This window comes from Sander lucioperca, chromosome 14 (assembly GCF_008315115.2).
Source record: "Sander lucioperca isolate FBNREF2018 chromosome 14, SLUC_FBN_1.2, whole genome shotgun sequence".
NCBI classification, from domain to species: domain Eukaryota; kingdom Metazoa; phylum Chordata; class Actinopteri; order Perciformes; family Percidae; genus Sander; species Sander lucioperca.
Genome location: NC_050186.1, coordinates 37680 through 54898, shown reverse-complemented (window position 1 = coordinate 54898; position 17219 = coordinate 37680). Strand labels below are relative to the sequence as shown.

At 40.9% G+C, this 17219-nt stretch overlaps 1 protein-coding gene across 1 annotated transcript in view; it reads left to right on the top strand.

The window, feature by feature from the left end:
• Positions 1-17219, top strand: part of pkn3 (protein kinase N3) — a 61735-nt gene that overhangs the window by 13367 nt on the left and 31149 nt on the right. The window contains 2 exon segments of the mRNA XM_031287242.2: positions 178-442; positions 15299-15468. Coding sequence (XP_031143102.2) covers positions 178-442; positions 15299-15468 — 435 coding nt within the window.

Sequence of the window (17219 nt, the reverse complement as noted above, 5' to 3'; positions counted from 1 at the left end):
TGTTAAATATTGATGATTTCAATATTAACCAAAATAATTGTGTTTTTTTTTTTTTTTCCATAATCAAGAAGCCCTAATTACAGTATTTTGTTATATTATGTGATACATAAAGAACTATAAAAACAACAATACAACCACTGTGATCAGACATTAAAGCAGTTGTGGTGTGTCTTTTAGCAAGGTCTGGAAGAGGGGGATATTCTCGACCCAGAGTTTCAGCAGCGTTTGGAAGATGCTCGTACTCTGCTCAGGCAGGAGATCCAGCGGGAGTTGAAGATCAAGGAGGCCGCTGAGAGACTACGGCGGGCCGTCACTAATCGCAAGAACGCAGCCGACGTGGAGGGCCAACTCAAAGCCTCAAGCCGCAAGCTGGATAAGTTGCACTGGGAACTGCAGGAGCTCAATGCCAGGTCTATGGCCACAGAGAAAGACAGGACCCCAGGTAACTAATACATATTCTATGCCGGAGTGCATTTCTTTGTAATTAACAATTTTTTATTTTAATTTTTTAACAAAACATACAACTTGCATCATGAACACATCCCCCCCCCCTTTAGTCATCACCACCCACCCAGACAAAAATCAAGTTGAGAGGACACAGTGTGGTAGAAATTATAATACCTAGGTGAGATCTGAACTAAGGCTTCATTCGACTTTAAGTCTTTTAAGTATTTATTCTTTGCGCAAAGAAGGTTCAGTTCATCATGAGAGTCTGAGAGAATGAACAAAGAGTCTTGGAGAATCACTTGCTTATTAACCCTCTAACAAGCTGACAGAAAGAGGGAGGGGGTAAAATTAACAGGCTATCAGTCCAGCCTCTGACCTACAAACCTGGGACCGAAATGGGAGGTAGAGAAAAGCCAGTCTCTGTACTTCTTATAAACAGAAGAAAAAAGTTAGGCTATAAAGTTAGGTCCATACATCAAATAGGGGTAAAAAGTTCACACAGCTAAAAACTAAAAAACAAGTCAATAGTAAGATATGTTAAAAGACAAATATGTGATTTTCCATTACAACAGCAACTACAATATTCAAGACCAACAAAATAGTAACAAAATAGACCATAAACCAAATAAACATTTATGAATGACCACACCATAAGCCCATCATACACGTCTCTCCCCAGCACAAAGCTTCTTAGGAGCCCTCCAGAAAGATTAGGTACTTTCCCCATTTTCTAGTATAGACATCCAATCTGGCAAACCGTTTATATGACATTTTTTCAAACGCCGCCACCATAGCCATCTCATAAGCCATCTCACAAGCCCACTCCTAGATTGACGCCAACCCTTTATTCCTCCATCCCCTGGAAATATGTCTGGCTATCATCAAACTAGTCTGGACCCAGCTTCTTATGTGCTTATGTATTCCGCTTAGGATTGACCCATCTCCCAGAACAAATAATCTTGGGCTGAATGGAACCTGGATCCCTACAATCTGACATAGGTTATCATGTATCCAAAATCCCTGGACCTTATCACAGGACCATAGGAAAGTAGTTAGTAATTGGCCCTCCTCTATCTTACATTTCCAACAATTTGGTGTGTCTTTCAGACCAATTCTAAACAATCTGAGGGGAGTCCAATAGAAGCGATGTATAATCTTGAACTAAATGAGGCGCATCCTCACATCACGTGACATAGTTTTATATTCCTACAGATTCTGTCACACGCCTCATCATCCAGTGTAATACTCAGATCCCTTTCCTATGTCTTTTTGAGGGCTGTCCAGGCTCCATCCCCAAGGTTCTGCATAAACATAGAATAATACCCAGACGCCTTATAACCTTTTCCATATTTCAACAACGCCTTATCTAAACATTCTGCTGCCTTCACGCTGAAGAACTACATCTAAAAATCCCCACTAAAAGATGGGGAAGTTGCAAATATAAAAAAGAATTGAGACCATACAGAGATACAGATCCCCCCAGTGTGACAATTCCCTTTTCCATCTAATCCCTCCAAAAAAGGGGAGATCTACCAATACATAACTTTGGATTTCGCCAAACACTTGAAGTATTTAGATATTGATCCAGTTCAAACAGCTGGGCTTTGGTCTAAAGTGAGAGATTACCGGATGTGTTTTTGCCTCACCATACAGTTTAACAGACAGGCATTGTAAGGGTGATAATGGGGGCCACTGAAATGCACCCGATTGGAAGGCTGTTACAGGGCACTGAGCCAATAAAGGTAATGCTTCTGACTTGGACCAGTTTACCCTATAACCTGAATTTTTAAATTTTTTTTTTTTTTATAGAAAGTCTATCCTTTTGTCCAACACCTGACGACAAGTGCCACCATCAGATTTAAATATTCTCTTGACCAAAGCTTTGGTCCATGATGTGGTATTTTGAAAACGAATGGGGCCGATTTCTAGCAAATTTGTAATTGATATTCAAGTTCTTGCAAAGATGAACCCTTGCTTTTTGGACATTCAATGAGCTTTCTTATAGACTGCAGGGGAGGAAAGCCAATTTAGGCTGTGTGTTTATTACCAGACTTTAGACTTTTAGGGGGTGTCATGTAGGGTTGGATACCGAACTCTACTTTTTTAGGTTCCAACCGAATTACTTCGGTACTATCGAGGGCTGATTCACTCTAAATCAAATGGTGCCAAATTTCGGTACACAAGTGTGATGGCACTTTTATATCCTTGACATTCCACTTGTGGGATTGTTCCATGATTTCAAAAACAATTTGAAATGTAGGCTTGTGAGACCACAGCTCACTTTTCCACTTTGCGTCAGACCATCTCAGATGAGCTTGGGCCCAGAGAAGCTGGCGGCGTTTCTGGGTGTTGTTGTTATATGGCTTTTGCTTTACATGGTAGAGTTTTAACTTACACTTGTAGATGTAGCGACAAACTGTGTTAATGGTTTGCCGAAGTGTTTCTGAGCCCACGTGGTAATATCCTTTACATAATGTTGGTTTTTAATGCCTGAGGGATCGAAGGCCACGGACATTCAATGTTGTGTGCAGAGATTTCTCTAGATTCTCTGGACTATTTGCTCATGCGGTTGTTCACAAAGTGGTGAACCTCACCCCATCTTTGCTTGTGAAGGACTGAGCCTTTTGGGGATGCTTCTTTTTTTCCCAATCATGACACTCACCTGTTTCCAATGAACGTGTTCACTTGTGGAATGTTCCAAACAGGTGTGTTTTTTTTTTGTTTGTTTTTTTAGCATTCCTCAACTTTCCCAGTCTTTTGTTGCCCCTGTCCCAGCTTTTTTGGAACGTGTTGCAGGCATCAAATTCAAAATGAGGTAATATTTGGAAAAAAAACGGTCTTGTCTTTGTAGTGTAGTCAATTGAATATAGGTTGAAAAGGATTTGTAAATCATTGTATTCTGTTTTTATTTACGTTTTACACAACGTCCCAACTTCATTGGAATTGGGGTTTGTAGAATAAGATACAAGACTAAAAGATACAGTGCAGTGTAAGAAATTAATAATTATTAGATAATTTGTAGGGACGAGTTTGGGAGGGGAGAGGGAGGTGTTTTGTGTGGTGTTTAAAATTAAAATTTTCTAAATAAATAACAATGTTCTAAGTAAATAGGATAAATAGGTTTGGAATTATTTTAACAACTGAATTATGTTTTTGTTATTACATAGGAAAAGTACCAAAAAAAAGTACAGTTGTATACCGGAACCGAATTCCAGGTATCGGTACAGTACCCGTAAAAAAAGTGAACGGTACCCAACCCTAGTATCATGACCTGGCTGAAATGGTCATAACAAAGCGGGAGACGACACCATGTTAAATGTTTAAACAATACTTAATTAAATCAAATTGAACCAAATTAACTATATACCGAATGGAATGTGGAAATCAGTGGAGTCAGTGGTGTGGGGTGTGCGTGATTGATTGTGTGTCTGTGTTGGTGTTGTAAAGTGTAAACTCAGCAAAAGGCAAACCTAGGATAACATAACCTAACCAGACCTTGGTGTGCTTGTGGAGACAGCAGGGAGAGACAGAGGATACTGCAGCTTAAGAAGCCTCAGCACACCAGACCCAGGTGAGCTGAATTACTCTAATTAGTAACCTGCAAATAGGAGGCACAGGTTAGGACACACCTCCAAAATGTAGACAGCAAAAACACTCAAATGACACCAAAGGGTCATCAAGGGGATAACAACTAAAAAGTGTCAGGCCTAAATTAAAAAATGTAATATGCTGAGGCCTTGCACAAGTTACATTTCTTGTTTTGGCTTATGCAGTATGTAATTCTAGTAGGGATGCACATTTTAGCAATTTCTTAAAAAGATAGTTGGCACACCTTAACAATTGATTAATCATTTATAATTTATGAAATGTAAAATGTAGAATGGTCGGCATTTAACAGTCACAAACTCCACCAGCGGTGAGCAGTTAGTTGGATACAAGCACCCCATTTCTGCACCAGTCCTTGTTAACACAGCCCACCTCCACGAGTCTTACCTGACAGAGCATCTATCTGCTCGGAAGGCTAGCAGGCCTGGTAGCTGGATAGCAGAGTCCGGTACACTGTTGTTCAGCCATGTTTCCACAAAAACAAAAACACAGCAGTCTCTGAACACGCGTTGGGAGTTTTGTTGAAGTTGGATGTAGTCCAGTTTGTTGTCTAATGAGCGGACATTTGCAAGCACATTGGCTGGCTAGCGTTAGCTTTCCACCTAGCTCTTACTCCTGCCATTGTTCCGCATTTCCGCTTTCTCGCACACCACTTTCGATGTCCCCTTTCCCAGTTAGCGGCATCGAGTGACACCGCAGGCTGAGGTGCTGGTCTCCGTAGCAGGCGAAGCTCACGTAGTGTGTCGAGTATTCCGTCTGTAATAAAGTTTCCTGCATATTCTCTGATCTGTACCAATGTATCCTGGTGGTACACATGTGCGGTAGTTTGAATGCACATAATAGCAAGTTTGCTGCTGAAAAGAGAGAGCCTGTTGTAAGCTTAGCTTCAAGATGGCTGACACTTGACTCGCATCGGGTAGTGACAGTCCCACCCCCTATGAGCGGGTTGAAAACATGCGGAACTAGCTGGCTGTAGTCCATAGCCTCTGGGCAAAAATGCCTCCAATGATGCTAAATGACGATTTTTGCGTCATCAGAGGCTTTTTTCCAGACCCACAATACAGAGAAATCTAGTCTCAGGGGTACATGAGGGAGGGAAGCACGGTTATTCGAAAATACTATCGGGTTTCTACTGATACAAAACTTAATGCTAATCGGTGAATTATCCCTTTAACCTTAAAGTGCTCATATTATGATTTTTGGCTTTTCCCTTTCCTTTATTGTGTTATATATATATCTTTTTGTGCACGTTATAGGTTTACAAAGTGAAAAAGCCCAAAGTCCACCCCAAAGGCACTTACCATCTCCAACAGAAAACACTGTTCACAAACTGCTCCAAACCCTGTAGTCCAGCCTTTACTTCTGTGACGAACGTGCGTCACTTTGTAACACGTTATAATATGTACATACATAATATAACTTGCCTAGCTGCTAGCGTGGCACGCCCACATACTCTGCAACTGACTAGCTAGCAGTACTTAATGCGCATGTGCGACTCCCAACAAAGATGGTACAGAAGTGAGATGCCTCACTCTATAGCTAAAACAAGAGATCAACACACAGGGTGAAAAGAGGAGCTGCAGCATGTGCAGTACAACAAATATATGGTGTTTTCTGAAAATTAAACCACATAAACCTATACTGGTACAACCTCTAAATACAAGTATGAACCTGAAAATGAGCATAATATGAGCACTTTAATACTTGACTATGATCCATACAGAAAGTTACATGTTATTATAAATCGCAACACTGTCACTCTTCATAACAACACTGTCACTCGTCATAACTCCCGTTTAATCATATAAGACTAAGGATATCTAAGATTCATTCTTGTTCATTTTGTTTGTTAGATCATTGTTCATTGTTGTTCGTTTTGTAAGTGTTTTAATCAGTGTTTTGGGGATCCTAAACACACTGTTTTGTACTGTGTCCGTGTTGCACTTATTAAGATCTCATCTGAGCAGATTTCTGTCATTCAGACAACTGAGTTGTAGTTTAGATGCAGTAGGTAAGACTTATAAAACTAACTTTCTGTCATATTTGCTGAAACTGACCCTATGTTCCAGTAGAACTACATGAAGCAGGTAATTTAAAAAATAATCCGGCTCCTCTGGCACCACCTACAGCCTGTAGTGCGATTTGCAAAAATCCACCACTCCTGTTCAGATCCACCAATCAGGGCCAGGGGGGTGTCTAACTGCGTGTCAATCACTGCTCAGGCACACACATTTCATAGCGTCCTCTCCTCCCCCTTCCCCGCGCACCTGCTGCAGATAGGTTTCCTATCAGGAGACTGTTTGGGCTTTAGCAGAAAGGGGGGAGGGACTGAGAAGTTGTCGATGTTAAAATTGTTTGGCTAAGTCCTGGATCTTCACAATCCTACCTACAGCACCTTTAAAGCCAACTTAATAAAATCTTGGGTTTTATACGGGCTTGAGTCCATAAATACAGTTAATTGATACAGGCACGGAGAACGGGAACTGAGACTCGATTAGCTCCGTTAGCAGTTAGCTCCGGTCAGCTTTATTATAAAGATATGGAGTGGAGGAGACTGCTGCAGAGAGGGTGAACAACCAGACTCAGATAAATGCCATTCGAATGGCATTTATCTGCGGCATTTTTATAGTTTATTAGTACAGTTAATCCCACTGCAAGACCACCAGCACCGTGCTACTACTAACGATCGCCTCTGAGCCTGAAGTGAAGTGTTGATGCTGTCATGCACGCGGCGTGAGACTTCACGAGAGGGAGAGGCTGGAGGCCACTGGTCTGTGTGCGCTGTAAAAAAAAAATACACCATTGATAGGAAAATAATACGTCATTTGGGTTTTATCTACCTTGGCGGGACACAATCTACCTGGGCAATGTGCCCAAGTAGAACCTATGTATGGGAACCACTGCTGTCTTTCGCAAAGTGGTATCCGCAGATGCTTTCCTGAGGGTGTGGAGGGCTTTGTGCAACGGCGCATCAGTGAGAGGGTTCTGGCAGCTGGTACCACCTGGAGCTATTAGGTTTTTTGGCTCTAAAGCAATTTCGTCCAGTTCTAACTGGCCAGGATGTTCTGATCAGGACAGACAATACAACGGTGGTTTCCTACATAAACAGCGAATGGGTCCCTCCCTGTCTGTTTATGTAGGAAACCACTATTGTTAAAACTGTCTCGCTTTCTATTGTGCAGTGTTAATTTGCTGTCTCTCAGAGCCACTCATGTCCCAGGCTGCCTGAACCTGGGGGCGGACCTTTTCTCCAGGGGGGGGGGCCTCTTGTGAGAGAGTGGAGATTGCACCCATTGGTGACCTCCTCATGTCAACCACAGTCCTCTCTCAGGTTCACCAATCGCCTCCCTACCTACTCTCACTTGTGAGCTTTTAACATTACATTTTCTTCCCGAAGAAGACAGTTACGCCCCATGTCCCTTGTCTTTTGCGTTATTGGTTAATATATTTTTAATCGGTTAAGTTATTTACGGCAATTATCCAATAATCGATTAAAGGTGCAATATGTAATACTGACAGCTTGTGTTTAAACTGCAGTCCAAATTCAAAATACTGGAGAGAGTCGTCTGCCCCGGCCCCTCCTCCCCAGACTCAAAGTTTACGGAGGTTACCAGGTTGAGAATGCAGCATCCAACAATGTTGCTAGACGCTAGTCTCACATAGCCAGACATTACTCCACAGCGCAGCAGAGTAGCTAACGTTAGATGCTGGCTATGTTGACAGTCATAAAAGCCCATGCTCACGCGGGGCTCTGTACCCAACTGACAACCATCCTCTCTTGGCTTAAAATTACTGCAACAACTGCTAAAACATGACCTCGCCCTCCTCTCTACCCGACTGACACACACTTTCTCGGCTTAAAGGTACACTGTGTAGGAATTTCTCCCATCTAGCGGTGAAATTGTATTTTGCATTCAAACGAATAGTGCTCTCTAGCGCCTCGCTTTTTCAAATGCGTGTTGCAACTACGACCATTATGTACCAAGAAGCTCTGACAACATGTCTTTTCACTTTTTTGGCGACGAGGATTCCTTCTCCTGTGGCTCGGCATAAGTATGATCCTCCATTATGAACTAAAGTGCAGTGCAGGCTTTCAAATTTGCCGGGGCAGTGAAAAGTGCCTCTCACTGATCTCCTTCTCCGTTTCAGCTGGTTTCAGTCACGTGACGCTGGCTCTAAACAAAAACGCGTTGTGGATTAGCTAGACAGGTAGGCTAGTGCTTTATGTCCCTCTCAGCGATTGTAGTTTTTCAAAATGGCGGAACGACATGGAAGCCTCCTTGGACTTGCCCGTCCAGTGTAAATACAGATAAGAAATTCTTCGCTTATGATGATAAGTCAGATCATTGGCAGAGGTAATTTTACACCAATGAGGACATATTTATGAATGAAGACATTGATTTTAGCTAATAAAATACTTAAAACGCTACACAGTGTACCTTTAACATTACTGTTTGTCGGCCGCAGCCGCTGAACAGACGTGGCCTGCTTGCCTGGTCCTCCGGTAACATAAGCAGTTATGCCGTGTTAGCATGGCGGCGTTAGCCAGGACCAGTCACGATCACTTTACTGGCTGTGTCTCAATTGTTTTTGCGAATAACCAACTTGAGTACTTTATATAATTCAATGTGAGTACACTTGACTTAAAATGCCCGTCCCTAGTAAATTAGCCTGAAGCTTAATGCTTACCTGTTCAGGAGGAAATTAGCCAGCTCGGCGTCCTTTGTTTGTTTGCTGCTTCCATGGCTGTACTGCAGCTGTAGTGTGCTGGGTTTGCGTTTTTACAGGTATATCTGGCAACCCGGCCTGGCTGTCAAAATGGGCAGTTGATAACACACAGGCCAAAACACCAGAAATTCTGTCACGGAACAGAAATTTCAAAGGAGAAAATACTGGCTTTAGCATTGTTGTCAGAAAAGATAGTATTTCAACTTAGCATGTTTCCTTAATATCTGATGACGCATTGGGTCATTTTTGGATTAAATACAGTAAATATATTACATATTGCACCTTTAATCATTCATACCCCTAATTTACGTTGCTATTTAAAGGTGCAAAATAAGGAAGGAGTAAATGGAAATGTATATAAATATCTGCTGCACCTGATTTAACTCTACTGACTGATCGCAGCAGAGGAACAGTGAGACAATGGCTATTTCATTAGTTGTTTCCCTTCCCCTCGTTCACTTCCCCTCATCTCTTTATTTTATGTAACAGCATATGTTGCACTGAGGGCAGAGCAAAGTGATAGTGGGCGAGGCAGGAGTGGGGGAATAAAATGGAACGCACCTGCCCTTGTTCATTTCTAGCCTAAACTAAACTAATTGACCGCCAGTTGTAGGTTTAGCGTGTGTGTGTTTTAGTATGTGTGTTTTATTTTTCATTAATCATGGCATTCTATCCCCGTTTTTATGTTCATTGTATGTCTGTTTGTATCATGCAATTTCCTTATTGTAAAGCATTTCTTTTATGAAAGGTGCGATACACATTTTATTAATAAATGTATTATTATTACGGCTTTTTACAAATAATCAGGAGTACCTGCAGTCTAATTCTAATGAGGCTTGATAATCAGCTGCATGATTATAGTTAACTACCTTTTAAACAACAAATAGCCTACCTTATCCATATGTAACATTCCGTAATTTGCGTGATTCAGATTTAGACAAATCAATATTGGTAGCTATTTTGATGGCTAACATATGCAAGACCCCTGCATTCAGACTTTTTTCACTGTTCTGGATAATGCAAATACCATTGTCACGAAGGCAGTGTAGCGAAAACGATTTCAGAATGCCTTAAGGTATGTCCTCTGGGGGCTTAAAAAGTTTATTTCCTGTCCTACTGTTCCAAGTTTCTGATTTAGAAAGATTGCAATCTGAGAAGCACGTGACCGGTGCTGGTCACGTGCTTCTCAGATTGCAATCTGCTATGGTTGCTATGGTTGCAAGAGACTGAGCTCCGGCACCCACCTCCGTATTTCACTAAATAACCAGGTCTATTACATTTTCTTCACTTGTTATCACGGTGACTCTGTGAAACGTCTGCAGGCACGAAAAAGCAGGTCTCGTTGTCGCCTAAACTATTTACTCGTTCAGAGAAATTTGCTAGCATGTCGGTGGCTAATGGAGTGGTGGCTAACGGAGCAACTGATGTGAACACGTTCTCTAATATGGAGGAATTAATCGACCAGGTCTTGGAGAAGCAGCTAAGTGTGCTTAAATCAGTGATCTACAGTGCAGTGAAGGGAGTGCTGGCCGAAATTAATGCCTCGCAGCAACACATCGGGGCAGAACCTGAGATGCAGGAAATCATGGTATGTGAACCGGACCAATCTGACTGCACGCTGAACGCAATTCAGATGTGTTCATCTGCCGCGCTGCCCTGGGAGCGACCCACGGAGGGAGAGAGTTCACCTTCACTGCAGCCACGGAGCTGGGTGTTTTCTGGCTGGAATTAGAAGAGGAGGACGTGCTATATGTACGGATCACCCCGTACCGCGAGGAACCGGAGGGCGGTGGTGGGACTTTGCGTTCAATGCCGGGGCCGCGACTGGAGGACTCGGCACCTGTGGACTAACGGTATTTGGGCCACTGTACCGAGTTTGACTGGAGGACGCTGTGTGTAAGTTTTGGATCCAACAGTTGAAGGGACATCTAACCAGACTGCTTTTGAGGACACTTAATCGGGCTGAAAAAAAGGGAACATGATGAATCCTGAGGATGCCCTATGTAAGTTTCATAACTAAGCTTTAAAGGGACACTTAACCAGACTGAAAACACATGATAAATGCTGGCTGGTCAGTTTACAGTCTGTTTGTTAACATTTAAGCTAGACTGAAAGAACATGAGGGATACGGTCTGTTCAGCTCATAGTCTGCTGATTGTTCCAACTAGATTGGTCTGTTTTTCACATAGCTTAGTCCAGAAATAGTTCGAAGGTGTTTATAATATTGTTCATGTTTAACATAAGAATTCATTAGACCTGTTTCAATTAACCTGTGACTTAAGACAGGAGGTGTAGTTTTGAGGTGTAGTTTTGCGCAAACTGCGTTTGATGTGGTCACGCATCTTACAAATAGGGGAGAGGGATAGGGGAATTATTTTACTTTTTATGTTTTTGTCACTCCTTGCTCAGAGCTAACAGTTCACCCTTTGCTACAGATTTGTCAGCAAAATCCGGTAGGGTACTCGAGACGCGTATGCGTGTAAATTTTGAAGATGGCTGAGCTTTCAATCCTTTCAGTTAACATCAGGGGGCTAAACGGGCCGATCAAACGAGCTAAATTCCTGGACTATTTAAGAAGGAAAAACATAGACGTGGCGCTTATACAGGAGTCACATTTACGTAAAAGAAATGTAAATCGTCTACAAAATAAAGACTTTAAGGTTGCTGCCTCATCTAGTGACGACACCAAAACCAAGGGCTCCATTGTGTTGCTGTCGCGGAAATGCTCACTCACCGTAGACACACACGCCACCTCACCCACTCCCGCATTGATTATATGTTGTGCTCCAGTGAGCTTAAGACGATGTTTCACACCATAGCAATAGAACGAGCAATTCTGTTTGATCACAATGCGCTGATAACCACATTTCATTGTGATATGTTAGGAGAAAGATCTAGGAGATGGCAATTTAATAATTCCCTTCTCCAGAACACAGCTTTTGATACAGAATTTAGAACCAAACTGGCTGAATTTAAATCAATTAATACCGACTCAGTTTCTGACCCCGCATATACATGGCAAGCAACTAAAGGATTTATTAGAGATTTTAGATCATCCTTAACGGTCAATTTGAAGAGGAAAAGAGAGGCAAGGATAGCGGAGTTGGTTATACTGTAAACCAGTTATTCAATGAGAAAGGTATGTTGAGTTTTGAAGACCTAAGAGCTAGTTTTGAGGTCCCCAGGACATCCTTCTTGTATCTGCGCTTAAGATCAGCCCTAAAATGTTATGCAGTACCATAGGGAAACAGTCTTGAAGCTCACCCAGTCATTAAATGGTTTGTTGATGTTAGCATCAAAGATCTATGCTAAACTGTTGCAAGTATCTATAGGAGAACTCCCAATAGCAAGGAAATGGGAGCGAGACCTGAGCCCTGAGGGGAATGCAATTAATTGGGAGACAGTTTGGGACAACATTTTCCATTGCGCCAAGAACCCAAATCACCAGCAGATCCACTTCAACATATGTCATAGGACATATTGGACTCCTCAGAAGAGATACGTCTCTAAAGTCATTCCTACTCCCTATTGCACGTTCTGTCAACCTGAATATATATAGTGGCATAGCATATGGTCTGGGAGTGTGAACAGGTGCATGAGTTCTGGAATAAAACATCAATAATATCTGATGTGATAGGATGTTGAATTCCTACTGACCTGATTGTTTTGTTACTTAATGACGACTCTACATTACACCTGCTTGGGAGACAGAGGAAAGTTTGGCTAGCTGGCTCAACCGCAACCAAGAAAATGATAGCTCAGCGCTAGGGCTGAACGATTTTTGAAAATAATCTAATTACGATTTTTTTCCCCAAATATTGCGATTGCGATTCGATATTCAATTATTTTTTTTAAGCTCGTCTTCTGTATTATTCAACAAAGTTGATGCTTTCTCTGCGGAGTGCAGACTGATTTGCTCTCGCGAGTCATTTGACCAAATTGTAGCCTTTGCGATTAGGAAATCGCGTTTTAACATATCGCGATATAATCGCAAATGCAATTAATCGTTCAGCCCTACTCAGCACTGGCTCCCCCCCCCCCCTCGCTTTGTATAAAACAGTGGTTGGCATATTTTCTAGACATAATTATGCTGGAGCTCTCTACAGCAAGGATTAACAAAGCCAAATCATCGACTATAGACCTATGGAAAAACAAAGCAGCACAGGTATCAGTCCCAATGACCTCAGCATCACAAGAATTAGAGGAGAGTGTGTGTGATTTCTGTTTTTGTTTGTTTGTTTGTTTTTGTTTTCCTTGAGACCACAGGGGGTGGGAGAGGGTTTTTGTTCTTGTTCAATTGTATTTGTATGATCTGTATGTTTTAAATATTAAAAAAAAACACAATAAAAAAATGTATCTAAAAAAAAAAGAAGAAAGATTGCAATCTGTATCATGATTAATTGATCTCTTGTTCTAAAAACATCTTGCCAAAGGACTACAGTGTTAGCCGGCTGGCACATGTTAATTAATGTGCGTTGTCCTTTTATAAATAAAATAAACGGAAAATATCTTGCAAAAACAGAATTTCTTTCATGCGTTTACAGATAATGTTGGGAATTCGTAGGTGTATAGATTCAATCATTGGCAAATTATCAAAGATGTTTTATTTACTTACTTTAATTTATTATTAATAAAGTTATGAATATGGTTATTAATAACTTTATCAAACCGAAAAAACAAACAAAACGGGACACCACCCTGGAACTTCAGGGACCAATAATCAAACTGTGAAACAGTCTCATTCGGTGGTGTTCCCTTTAAAATACCGATCTTAACTTGGTTAATCTATCTGGTATTCTCTAAAGGAACAAAGGGAAGGGTGAATTCAAGCACTGATCTGTGTTCAACCAGCAATTATTACAATAAGTACACAAATAATCACATATAACTGCTAATTAAAGTATAGTAGAATTTATTAACTTCAAAATCATCAATGGCCGATCAATAATTCTTCGATCAGTTAAAACCAATATACCTTTTTTAAACTACGACAAAAACAAAGGAAGAGAGAGAGAGAGAGAGAGAGAGAGAGAGAGAGAGAACATGTGTGTGTGAGCAGTTAGTAAAGGAGGAAAGAAAACATACTTGAAAGAAAGAAAACACTTGATCTCTGTGGGTTGGAAATAATCGCTCTCTCCGTTTACTCGAGATTCTAACTCGACGTTACAGCAGAATCTGAGGTTTTGTTTAACGAGAGAGAGGGTTATTTTCCCCGCTCCTTTCTGCGAGCGCACCGCTGACTGATAATCACACCCTCATCTGTTCCACGGGGATGATATGCAGTGTTTTGGCTATATCACCGCCGTAGTTGACTGACGGAGGGTAGGATTATGGCTCTACTTGTCCAGTAATTAAACTTCCCACGACAGAGAGTAAAAGCTACAGTTCACACAGTTTCAACACAACTTCAATATCTGGATCAGAGATACATTCACAGCCAAACAGATTAATAATCAATGCGTGCAGTGATAGCACCATATTAATCAGATCACATTAATGGCAACACAAATAGTAACAATAGCAGTTCTAATCTGCCCAGAACACTATAAAGCCTCTTACTTTGGATGTGTAGTTCACTTATTTGGTCGGCAGATCCTCCGCAAGTTAAACGGTTTAACGAAACAGAAAAGCTCCCTCCAACAGTTGGATTCTGAGCTCTGTCAGAGTCGACTTGGAAAAACAGGGTAATTTACCCTCTGCAGATTTGGTGAAAGAAATGATCTTCTTCACCGGGACCCCCTTTTTGTAGTATCACCCAGATACTAGCTACGTAGCTCACCTCGGCCTGCGAGATGATGCTGTTGACTTTTCGGCAGCTACCGACGTGTCTCCTGTTCAGTTACGAATCACCGAGGGGAAGGACGGAGTTTGTTGGGCTGCATTCGCTTATATCCTCCTTGTTCACCTAGCGGTGAGCATGGTACATTCAGGTCGCCTCAGCCAATGGAACGCCAGGAAACTCCTGATGGTGTGAAGCCGCGGCTTGCAGTTCTTAGACCTTCCACCAGCCTGACCATGTTTCTCCTCGTGTTGAATGGACTTTCTCCATTTTAGAAACTTTTTTCACGTCGAGGTGTGACTTTTTAGGCTTCAGGTTTGACTGAGGGCTGTCCCTTTGTCTGAGAAGCCATGTGGTGGCCTCCTGTCTTGGGGTCCATTTGTCTTGGGGTCACAGGCTCTCTGCTCATTATCAGCTTAAGCACATTGTTTGGTTCCAACTATATATAAGTATATTGTTTGGTTCCAACTATATATAAGTATGCAGGTACACAACAGTAGGACATTGTTCACAACAAGAAGCAAGCAACACATCTACTTATCTCAACGCGCCCTGTATTCAAGATGAATACGTATGTGTGACGTATGTGTGATTCAAGCCTATAGGTTTGGTTAGTTTAAGGCAACCTTAAACTTACCTTAACTTAGTAATTAAAGTAATTAAACCCTCTCAAATTAATCACCACTAATGAAAGAGAAAAGCTAAAGCCTAACCCACCATGTGGTTATTTTTATGCAGGTTGCTTGGAGGAGGAGTACAACCTATCAGCCGAGTCATGTCAATGGGAAGAGGTTACATCACCAGTGGCTAGTCGAGTCAGAACCCTGAAGAAACAGCTTACCATGGAGACCAAAGTCAAACAGGGTGCTGAGAACATGATCCAGACTTACACCAACAGCTCAGTCAAGGTACAGTATAATATGGCCCAAATTAAAAACATCACAAGACACACACACGCTAGAGCTGAACGATTTGGGGAAAATATTTAAATGCGATTTTTCTGCCAGAAATTGCGATTACGATTAGATTTTTTCTTAAAAGTTTAGCTTAAGTTCAATATTCACTATCTAACAGATAAAACATGTCATGGAGCATTATAACATGAGACACAATCAAAACTGCTCTATATTATCATGCAAGGATGAGATCATAGATATGAATTGCCAGCAGTAAGTGTTTTTCTTTTAATAAGCATGAAACATTGAACAGTCAAACACAGAACATATATCAGAAAAGCTAAATTTATAATCATAAAAAACAATTCCAATGTAAAAATATCAGTACTTTCCTGTAAACAAAAAAATTCTTATATGCCTCAGTTCAATAGCAGCATCTACATATTGCACCTTCTACGATCATAAAAAAAAAGAAAAAGAAAAATCCACTGAAAATAGGACATTTCTGTGAAAACTCTGTGATATGTAACAGCATTTATCTTGTGAAAAAACAGTAAACATAATATTAAAAATAGGAATAAAAAATATTACACAAAACATTCAACTAAATATTGCACATTTGATTTATCGCGGTCTTCTTGATTAGCTAATCGTATTCTTTCAAATCTCGATTTCGCTGCTGGCAGCAGCAGAAAGCATCTCTCATGTGCCACTGCAGAGAGAGTACTTGGGGACAGGGCTGTTCCTTTCGGTGGGTAGAGCATGGTACTAGCATCAACTCCACTGCCTTTGGCTGTTTTAATTTGAGCTCCTTACTATTTATTATCTTTTAATCCTCTTACTTTCTTTATAATTTAGTGTCAATGCTTTTGTATTTGAAATGTTCTAAATATCTTCTGCTAAACTCTATAAAGGAGGGTAGTATGGCAAAATGGAATGCAAAAGTAAAGAACATTCTACTGTGGCCTAAAAGGAACTCTCATTTATGGAATGAAAATATTTTTATGTGATGGAAATGGATATAAATAATACAAATGGAGAAAGCAGACTTGTTAACATAAAGTGATATATAAAAGTCACAAACAAGACAACACAGTTCACATGACCTAAAGCCAACAAAGATTGATATATATAAAAAATATTGTATTATAAAAGCATGTTCTTGGTTCAATAGATTTGGGTTCTTGTATTCAACAATGCGAGGAATGTGTGAGGATGTGCCAGCAGGATGACTTCAGTGTAGGATATGTTGTTCCACAGAGTGGCTGTAATTTTTGTAGATGTGTAAAGGAATTAAATTTATTAGTGCCAAATACAAAAATCCCATCCTTACAGAGAACAAGTAACAACACATACACACACTGTGCACAGGTTCTGTTGCTGTTATTTCAAGCAAATGCATTAAATATAACAGCAACCCTCACTATGCTTGTGTGTGCCAATGACATTGTAAGATGCTGTAAATTGACTTCACACATTGTTTACTGTAACTTTAGCACAATCAAATGAAAAAGGTATACCATTTGAAGAAGAGGGCAGAGGAAAGCGAAAGATGAGATAAGCTTCCTAAAAACTTCCAAACACAGGAAGTCTAGATCGGACCCAAATAACCTTAAATACTAAGGTTCAAGCCTTGGTACTGTACTTCAAATGGTATGCTACTTCAGCACACATCAAGAATTATCAGTGCAAGATATTGGCCAGTACTCACCAGTACTGAGTACCGGCACTTCTGATTTTTATCCACATACAGTAAGTACCCT